General features: G+C 41.2%; 1 protein-coding gene across 10 annotated transcripts in view; it reads left to right on the top strand.

The window, feature by feature from the left end:
- The first annotated feature begins 1306 nt into the window (after nt 1–1306).
- Nucleotides 1307–10851, top strand: part of LOC111870596 (tolloid-like protein 1) — a 181436-nt gene continuing 171891 nt past the window's right edge. Inside the window, exons 1-2 of one of the 10 annotated variants that reach the window (XM_023863013.2) lie at nt 1307–1354; nt 2518–3126. In XM_023863013.2, coding sequence (XP_023718781.1) covers nt 2844–3126 — 283 coding nt within the window. In that variant the 5' untranslated portion in view covers nt 1307–1354; nt 2518–2843. The other 9 variants (XM_023863014.2, XM_033753912.1, XM_023863011.2 and 6 more) reach the window with 9 other exon arrangements.

Genomic DNA, 10851 nt, shown 5'->3' with positions numbered 1-10851 from the left:
AGCAACGAATTCGAGGGAATATCGCCAGAGGTGCCACATGACGGCTTGCATATACGCTGTCCACAGAGTCTCATAGCGGATGGATCGGCACTTCATAGACTTTTATAATTACAGAATGTGTGTTTACTTTCGTTTACACAGGAAGTGGACCTTGGAGACAACATCGGAATGACGTAGAATATGGCTTGGCTGATCCTTTACATTTTTACTCTCCTGCATTGAAAGATATATACCTAAAGTGTTCTAATAGATAGTACCGGCTTCTGGATTTTAGAACCGCGTAGGTCGAAGACCGTCTGACATTTCGGAAGATCATATACCTCTATCTTCAGGGCTTAAGAGTGAGCCAAGCAAGCAACCAGCAGAAGCAGGTGGCAAGAAAAGTTGGTTTCTTGCTCCACTTAATCTTCGACCCTGAAAATGGAGGCGACGTGCTCTCCCAACTACACGGTGTTACAGCCTAGAAGACCAAAGTCTTCATAGTCACCGCCGATAGAACCTCAAATCAAACCTGTTTAAGAAGGGGTGCGCAGTAATGATAGGGCGGGAGCAAGTTAAAAGTTTGGGCGAGAAAGGAGATGAAGTAACACAAGTTTGTATAGTATAAGAAATGAAGAAACTTCCCCCGTTGAAAATTCAACTGGTATTAACTAACTCAATTTAAAATCCATTTTAATATTATCTAGTCTCGTCTAGTTTTTCTTGGTGGTCCCTTTCCTTCTGGTTTTCTCACAAAAGTCCGATATGCATTCCTCTTGGCCCCTTGCATACTACATGCCCTGACCATCGTATCCTTTTTCACTAATGACTTTCTAATTATACTAGGAAAAGAATAAAAATCAGGAGCCGGGATTGCGTAGTCGGTATAGCGACTGGCTACGGATTGGGCGACCACGTGGTCGAAGTTCGAGTCCCGGTAGGTCAAGAATTTTCTCTGCTCCTCGTAGTCCAGAATGGTTCTGGCCAACCTTCTATCCAGTGGGTACCGGTGGCTTTTTCTCCTGTGGTAAAGCGACAGGGGCGTGAAGCTGACGACTCACTTCCGACTAAGGCCGAGGTCAACAAGATGTGTATCTATACATCCACTCCCCCATACACCTTCATGTGCGCAATGCTTAATTAGTTAAGCACAGGGACAACTTTACCATCTTTACTGCCCTTGTGCATAATATGAAATTAAATGTTAGAGAGGGTAGCACAAAGCAGAGTTGTGCGCTGACGCGAGTGTCGGCCAAGGGGTGGGGTGAAAGGGTAGCTGCTGAGTCAAAAGCAGGCAGAGAAATAGACAGGCAGAAGGTTTCAGGCGGGCCGGTTGGCTGTAACCGAGTGAGGACTTGAGGAGGCTTAGGGTAAAGTACGTGAAGTCACTCGGTCCACATTTTCCGTCGTCATGCAAAGCATATCAGTTGAACAGCACTGCGCGGTGTGACAAGTGACCGACATCTTCTTTCTGTAATTCTGCGTTTAGCTTCAGAAGAAGCCTTCGTATATATCAGTGAAATTTATGTGCGTGTTGTTATTTGGAAGGCTGTTAAATTGTGTATCGAAAATAGAGTCTGAATTCGAATGTGGAATTTAATTGAATAGAATTGTATTTAATAATTAAACTTATCATTATTTTAACAAAGATGCTTTAAATTTTGGTGCATAATTCGATATTCCAGAAGCCCTTTAAAAGAAAACACGTGATTTTTTTTACCAGAGCTGTAACTAATATTTCACTGGAAAATTCTGAAAAAAAGGTTTAATTTGTAAAGAAGACACTCGTGCATGACCATGCCTATGGTATATTTATAAAAGTTAGGATCACGCGGCTTCATAGCAGAAGCTCGTTTCGGTACAATTCCGACTTTGGTTAAAGCAAGAATAAACAGAAATATTAGTGATTATCATGGAAAGATGAAACAGAGATATACAAATTTGGTCATTAGATTTATAAAGCACAGTGTCCCGTGAAATTATGTAACAAAAGTTGTCTCAGTATAAAAGTTTATTTTCTTTTAATTAAATTTAATTTGAGCATAAAACTATAAATCGCGTAACGTTTCAAGTTAACTTTGTTCGAAAATTTTACCGAAAGATACAAAGAAAAATGAAAGGATAAACAAGCAATATTTTAAGGTTAGGTTTCCCTATTCATATTATTTTCTTAAAAACGGTTTGAGATAGCAACCGAAATAATATTTTCAAAATATTAGTTTAGGAATATCGTTATGAAAATATAATACATGTGTGCTTAATGTAGTTCAGTTCTTTTTAAAGATTATTGTAGAATATAATTTCTCATATTCCAATTTAATTTAATGTAGATTAGATTAGAATAATTATTATTCTCTAAAGTTGGCACTAACTTCGTCTACAAGCGGCGGTCGCTCGGTCAGTGTAGTTCGCTTGCGGACTAAAGCTACAGAGTTAGTTTTTTTATTATTCTCTGCCAGTTTCAGAATATGAAATGTGTTCTGTAGCGCACAAACTTTTTATGTAGAGCTGAAATTGACATGTTCTGTTCCAATACAGAAATCCTTCCGCAAATTATTCGCATGCTGATTGTCACGAGAAACTTCTACATAGTAAGGATCTGACATTACACAAGAGTAATATTTGTATGTCGCCTTCTTATAAAGATCGTAAAAACGCTACTGCGCATGGTGAGAGAAACCATTTGTTTTATGGGATCATTTCAAGGCAGAATCATTGATGAAAATCTGAATGTGATGCAATCGTGTCGTTAAAGTATGATATTTATGTAGGAACATATTTTGAATAATTTTTATTGTTGCGTGTCACACATATCTCTACTTCGAGAGACTGAAACAATTTTCATCGAGACGAAGCGTCAGAGAATGTCGGTGAAGATGTCAAGAAAGACGTTCAAAGTGACCTCTCAGGCCCCTTTTGGAGTGAGGTTCTTCCTTGCCTGCTCGGTCTTGGCACCTTCCAAGGCTCTCCTGTGTCTCACTGTGGTTGCTATCATTGTACCGGCGGAGGCCTCATCGACTTCTTCAGGAAATAATGTGACAGAGAGGCATCCTCAGCGCGCAGTGAGATTTACGATTGATGAACTCGTCAACTCGCGGTTCCCTAGTCGCATCTCGGATGATATTGACTTAGACCCATGCAAAGGAGGTAAGAATCTTCAGTTTTGTCATAACAATTACAGGTTTATGTCTTAAAGAATTTAATTTTGCTATTGTTACTTTTATAAATATCTGTAGTATAAACCTTTATATGTTATGATTAAGTAGATTCTAAATGCCCAGTGAATGAGGTTAGCGCTTTCTAACGGGACCAACAGAATAGCTGTCTCCCACCCTGTCACCCGAGGACGGCAACAAGTCAAATTTCCGAAACGTTGTGACCTTTAGTCCTTTAGAATACCGGAAGAAGGACAAAGTCCAAAAACTCAGAAACCCCCGTCATGAATGCTTCATCAGCTATCGTCATTACAAGAGAATGTTCCACACAGCTGCAATGAAATTACGGATTTCTACCTTGTGACGCCGCATGGTGTGGGAAGAACCCTACGGCACCCAGCTGGCTGTTTGTTTAGTTAATCTTGAAACCTTAATTTGGAGGCAATATCTTCCTCCGAAACGTCGGGCTTTCTCCGAAATTCACGGCGTTACGACTCTAAAAACTACATTCTTCATGGTCAGCGCTGTGAGAATCTCAAATCTAATTTACCATTTTCTCTCTCATTAAAATATTATTACATAGTAATTTTATACTCTGCAAATAATTGTTACTATACAAAAATTTAGCTTCATACTCATATAATATAATATAATATACAGTCAATACAGCTTTCTTTTTAAGACTAGTGTTGATTGAAGCATTACCATGCTACATGTTTCGGTCTTTCGACCATCACCAGGGGTTCCTAATTAATTATAGACTGTTGTCAATCGTTACCAGTTTGCACGCCTATTGGTCTTGTCATCCAGGTGCAAGCAGTATATATACGTATATATTTATACACATAAAAGTATTCAATAATTTATAAATATAACTAAAATATTTATAGTCGATTTATTAATTCTTGAAATATATTATTTCTTAATATTAAGGTACTTGTAAAAAGTGTATACGTATATACTTGGGAAACTATTAGAGAGAATATAAAAATGTCTGCCAAAAGAGTTTAGGTTATTATGAACCGAAGAAACATAAGCCATGGTTCGATGAAGGATGCTCAAAATTGTTAGATCAAAGAAAGCAGGACAAATTACAATGGTTACAGGATCCAAGCGAGTTAAATGGGGATAATCGGAACAATATAAGACGTGAAACCAGCAGGCATTTCAGGAACAAAAAGAGGGAATATCTGAAAGACAAAATTGATGAGCTTGCAATGAACAGTAAGAACAAGAACATTAGAGACCTGTATAGAGGAATACATGACTTTAAGAGGGGTTACCAACTTAGCAGTAACTTAGTGACGGGTGTTAGGCAGACAGAAATCCATACAGCAGACCCGTTAATACCTGATCCTAGCCCTTTTGAGGTTGAAAGTGCTTTGCAAACTTGGAACGGTATAAATCGCCAGGTATTGATCAAATTCCTGCCGAATTTATTCAAGCAGGNAGACAGTACATCAGCTATTCATAGACTTCAAGAGAGCCTATGATTCAGTTAGGAGGAAAGTATTGTACAATATTCTAATAGAGTTTGGGATACCCTTGAAACTAGTTTTTTTTTCCTTGCACTACAGCCCCAGTGGGCCTAGGCCTACCTACATTGACTTCTCCCTTCACTTCGGTTTTTCTAAATCTTACACATTCGGTAGGACTCCTTGGGCAGGTGATTAGCTCGTCGCAAGGCCTCTACCTGTACACAAACACAGAAAAACGCACACACACAAAATAAACATCCATGCCCTGAGTGGGATTCGAACCCACGATCCCGGTTTCCAAGCGAGCGAAGACAGTACATGCCTTAGACCGCTCGGCTACCGTGACCGGCATGAAACTAGTTAGGGTGATTAAAATGTGTTTAAAAGAAACGTATAGTAAAGTCCGTGTACGTAAACATTTGTCTGTTAAATTTCCTATCCAGAATGGTCTAAAGCAAGGAGATGCTTTATCGCCACTCCTTTCCAACTTTCCCTTAGAATATGCAATGCGGAAGGTCCAGGGAAACTACGTGGGACCGAAATTAAACGGGACACATCAGCTGTTGGCCTACACCGATGATGTGAATCTGCTGGGTGATAATGTAGATACCATAAAGAAAAACACACAAACTTTAATTGACGCAAGTAAAGAGGTTGGTCTAGAAGTAAACACAGAGAAAACTAAGCACATGTTACTGTCTCGTCACCAAAATGCAGGGCAAAATCATCACATAAAGACAGGAAACAGAAGTTTTGAAAATGTGGCACAGTTCAGATATTTGGGAACAACGATAACAGATCGAAACCTGTTTAAGGGGGAAATTAAGAGGCGATTGAACTCGGGTAATGCTTGCTACCATTCAGTCCAGAAACTTTTGTCTTCTCGTCTGTTGTCCAAAAACATAAAAATTAGAATATACAAAAGTATAATTTTGCCTGTGGTTCTGTATGGGTGTGAAACTTGGTCTGTGACATTAAGGGAGGAACATAGACTGAGGGCGTTTGAGAAGAGGGTATTGAGGAGAATATTTGGACCGAAGAGAGCTGAAGTCACAGGAGGTTGGAGAAAACTGCATAATGAGGAGCTTCATAACTTGTACTCTTCTCCAAGTATAATTAGAATGATCAAGTCGAGGAGGATGAGGTGGGAAGGTCATGTAGCACGAATGGGGAGACGAGGAATGCATATAGGATATTGGTGGGAAAGCCAGAAGGAAAGAGCCACAGGGAAGACCAAGGCGTAGGTGGGTGGACAATATTCGAATGGATCTTGGAGAGATGGGATGGGATGGTGTGGATTGGCTAGATCTGGCTCAGGATAGGGACCAGTGGAGGACTCTTGTGAACACGGTAATTAACCTTCGGGTTCCATAAAATGCTGGGAAATTCTTGAGTAGCTGCAGAATTGGGGGCTCCTCCTGAAGGGCTCAGCTCCATGAGTAAGTAAGTATACTTTTATGTACTGTACCAATAGGAACGGATTCTTTGGGCCTGCAGTTTAGTAATGATTGATAACACAGTCTGTAATTAATTAGAAACTCCCGATTGTGGTTGAAGACCGAAACATGTAGAATGGTGATCCTTCAGTAAACACCAATCTGAAAAACAAAGTTGTGTTGACGGTTATACTATAAATTAAGATAGTGATAGCACATACAGTGATACTACATACAGAGCGACAGCTTTCGACGATTTACATATCGTTTAAGGTGCAGCGTTTGTAATTTGTGTTTCGTGGGTACCCGATTGAAATCTCAGCCGAGGCACCTACTATCCTGTATAATACATTTCGCAATTTTCCTCAGGCTTTTCAGAGAAGTGTCAGGATCGTGGCATAGATAAAACTATATTAAAATATCTTTCTGTAGCACACAGTATAGTACGCTGTAGCGCAATACAATAATAGTATACGAGAAGTATAGTATAGTATAGTTTGCAGTTTTGTATGGGTGTGAAACTTTGTCTCCGACTTGAGGGTGTTTGAGATCAGAGTGCCGATGCGAATATTTGCACCCAAGTGGGATGAAATGATAGGAGGTTGGAGAAAGCTGGATAATGAGGAGTCTGATAACTTGTACTCTTCGCCGCTAAATATAATTATAATGATCTAGTCGAGGAGGATAGGAGGGGAAGGACATGTAGCACGCGTGGAGGGTCGGAGAACTTCATATATGGTTTTGGTGAGAAAGCCAAAAAGGAAGAGACTAATAGGAAGACTTAGACATAGGTCGGAGAAAAATATTAAAACGGGTCATAGAGTAATAGGATGAGGTGGCATAGAATGAATTCGTCTGGTTCAGGATAAGAACCAGTGGAGGGCTCTTGTGAACACGGTAATGAACCTTCGGGTTCCATAAAATTTTGGAAGTTCTGAAGTAGCTGAGTGGTTGGCTTATCAAGAAGGGCTGAGCTGTCTGCCATGCCTATAAATTTTCAGGCTTATTGTAGTCCTCGAAAATCTCAAAATTAGGGTCTCATACCATCAAACTCTCATGGAACTGGCCAAACATAACAGGGTACAACTGATATGGGTGCCGGGGCATAAGGGTATTGCTGGAAACGAAACAGGAGACCAATTAGCTAAGACTGAAGCTGAACATCCATTCATAGGACCTCAACCAGCCTGTGGCATCTCTATAGGAGTTGCCAGAAAGGCAATCAGGAACTGGACAAACATGAAGCACAAGAAATACTGGGGATCCTTGACTGGACTCAGGGAAGCAAAGGGACTCATACGAAGACCCTCTGCTAAAAGAGCGAAGGAACTGTTGAAGTTAAACAGGAACCAGCTACGATGGGTGGTGGGACTACTTAAAGGACACCTCTTCAAACTGGGACTAAGTGATAGTCCCACTTGTGAGAGGTGTCAAGAAGAAAATGAAACAGCCACACATCCTGTGCGAATGTGAGGCCTTAGCTTATTTAAGATTGCGCCACTTGGGTCAATATTGTATGGAACCAAGTGACTATTTCCACGTCCCAATGTACAAAATCCTACGCTTCCTTCAAAGTGCAGGATTGCTGAGGATAATCAAAAGGGGAGCACAATAGACCACTGTAGGTGCGGTGCAAGGGCCGAGAGGGCCTACCTCTTATACATTCATTCATTCATACAGCAGAATAAACGTTTTCGGCAAAATTTACCTATAAAAGGGAAGTTCTTCAAAAATATCTAGCCATTCCTTTTCTATAGGTAGAAACAGAGCATCACTGTGGCTATCATCTGGCTCAGCAATGAACATAACAACAGCAACGACTGGAAAGGCGGCCAAAGTCCACAAGAGCTGTAGACAGATAGCTAGATGGATAGATGGATAGATAGATAGATAGATTTTTAATTAATTTATTTATTTATTTAACAATATATATTTAACAATGACAATAATTCTTACAGCACAACATGAAAATGGAGGTGATTAACATAAAAAAGATAAATTTTATTGTTTATTGAATTTTACGTGCCGTTGATGTATACAGTAGTATTAGATCTGCTTGTTGAGTATAATTCGTCCCTCTTCAATCTTTCCAAGTATGTGTTTGTGCAGCCAGTACCTCTCGAACGCCTCGACGCCATCTTGCCATATGCTGTAGTGCATTTCTAGATTCAGTCGGAATTGCAGCCTTATACGGTACATGCGTTGGTAGTCTGGTGGTTTTCGTGGGTGTTCTTCGTTGCTAGGTATGTCTTGTATATGGTGGTCTTGGCTAGGGCTATTAAGTAATTGGCAAGTTGTTGGGGTGTGGTATCTACTTTGGGGTATCCATATAATATTTGCTTCTTTTGCAATGGATGGGGGCCCAGCAGGTCATGGAGCGTCTTGGTTAGACGGCCCCAGAAGGCTGTGACCGTGGGGCAGTCGAAGAACATGTGATCCGCCGTCCCTGTTGTGCCTGGGCACCAGGGACAGTCTGGTGTGTCCTTCTTGCCCCATTTGTGCAGCTGTTGCGGTGTGGCTATTCTATTGTGTAGCATCCTCCATGAGAAGTCGCCATCTTTGCTCATAATGGGGTGGTGGTATATTGCTTTCCACTGGGGTTTTCCCAGTTGCCAATGACATTCTCCGTTGACCATTGCTTTTTTGTCTATGTTGGCTTTGAATAGTTGGTTGTATACCCTGCGTTTGGGTATGGGGAGGGGAGTCAGTTGGTCGTTGGGTTGTTTTATGACGTAAGCGCTGGGGGGTTGTGTTAAGGAAGTGGTCTTCAGTGAAAGGTTTGGGTATTTGTGGTGGAAAAAGGCTTCTGCTTTTCGTAAGTTTGCTGCGAGTCTACGGGTGGTCGGTTGGGAACAGTGTGTTGTGTCGATGTCTTTTAGTTCTTTCCAGTGGCCATTCTCCGTGATGAGATCTCCTATGTATGTTATATTTAGAGCCTTCCAAGCTTCGTCAAACATAACTTTGTGTCCGGAATTATGTGGGTTCATGAGGGTGGAGTCGCGCAAGGGGATGTGCCTTAGGTCTTCAAGGGACTGTAGGTTGGGGTTAACAATGGGTCTAATGTCGTGCCAGGCTTCGAGTGCGCTGGCGTAGAAGGGTGTCAGTCTGGGAAAGCGCGTTGGGTTCAGGTTCAGTTTGAGAACGGCTTCTGCGTGTAGGCCTGGGGCATACATCCTGATGTTGTTTGCTTGGAAGTACCACGCATTCTCTCTGTTATTTCTGGTTATGAAATTTTGCAGAAAGTTGAAACGTATGGTTTTAATGCGGGTTGGGAGGTGGTGCACGCCTATTCCTCCGTCTTCCAGTCTTCCATATATGAAGTTAGGATGTTTCCAGTGTTTGCCCTGCCATATGAAGTTGACTATCAGTTTGTGCATCGTGTCTAGGAATGTGGTGGTGGGTTGGAGTATGGTCAGTACGTGTGTCATTTTGGCTCCAACTAGTTGGTTGAGTATTTGTCTTCTATCAGAATATGATGTGGCTTGCGGTACTTGTTCCCACTTTTGAAGTATTGCTCGTATCTTGATTTCCAGTTGTGTCCAATTTTGTTGCTGCCAATCGTCTGTATTGCCTAGGTAGATTCCCAGGTACTTTCCGCCCTGTTCACTCCATTGGAAGCCCAACGGGCGGTCTGTTCTGTTTCTCCATCGGCCCACAAACAGTCCTTTTGATTTATGTACGTTTAAGGTTTAAGATAGATAGATAGATAGACAGATAGATAGATAGACAGACAGACAGACAGATAGATAGATAGATAGACAGACAGAGAGACAGATAGATAGAATTTTGTTTCATACAAGTGTTTCAAGAGCTCTGGTTCCTTGCGACCAATCATGTAACTACTTCCACAGTATTCGAATATCCCCAGCGATTCTTAGTGTTTTATATTTATTTGTACAGGGTGCCCCAGGAGGAATGTGCCAAACTTCGGGAGGATGTTCCTTATGTTAAAGTATGCCAATATAACCCAAAACACCTATGTCCAAAGTTGAACGGTTACGGATATAATGGCCAGAGAATTGTGAAACTTTGACCGCTGTTACACACTTATTGATTTCAAAATACATATTAAAACTGGCAGGAATATATGGTTTCTGTAATGTTAATAATGTACCTAACATCAAACTAACTTGTGAGTGGCATGAAGCCATAAAACTGAACTACAAAAAAAAAACTCGCACGCCATGTCATAGTTGTCATTAGGGTTCCAAGCACTATACATGACTGGCAAGCGCTGACGTAACATGGCTGACTACGCATACTGGTATAAACAGACTATATAACTGTATTAAACGTACATTCACGGAAAATCTCTTTTGGAATTTCGTTTCCATTATCTCATGTGGATTATTATGGGACCACGTATGCACATTTCGTAAATTATTTACACCGTCCAGGGTAAAAGACGCCTCATCACTGAATAAAATGACGCTTAACACTTCGGGATGAGCTTTTATCCGGTGGCACAAATCCATACGCTGTGCATGGTCGCCTGGTTCCAGATGTTGTACCCTTTGATCATGGTAAGGATACAACTCTTCATCATGTAAAGTTCGCCACACCTGCATACGTGATACGCCGATGCGAGAGGCCATTCTACCAATGGACAGACGCGGACTTCTCTGAACCATCTCAAGAATGTTCTCTCGTGTGTTTATCATTCGTAAATCCTCCCTTTCAGAGCGCACAGAAACACTCGGAAGAGAAAACCAGTATCATGCAATGTCTGGTGAATTCGCATAAATGCACTTCGAGATGGAATCCTTCGATCGTGAAAACGCCTTTGCTAGTCTTCAACAGCAG

The sequence above is a fragment of the Cryptotermes secundus genome, unplaced genomic scaffold, assembly GCF_002891405.2.
Source record: "Cryptotermes secundus unplaced genomic scaffold, Csec_1.0 scaffold296, whole genome shotgun sequence".
Taxonomy (NCBI): domain Eukaryota; kingdom Metazoa; phylum Arthropoda; class Insecta; order Blattodea; family Kalotermitidae; genus Cryptotermes; species Cryptotermes secundus.
The sequence above is the reverse complement of the archived record's forward strand: the minus strand, read 5'-3'. Positions and strand labels throughout refer to the sequence as shown.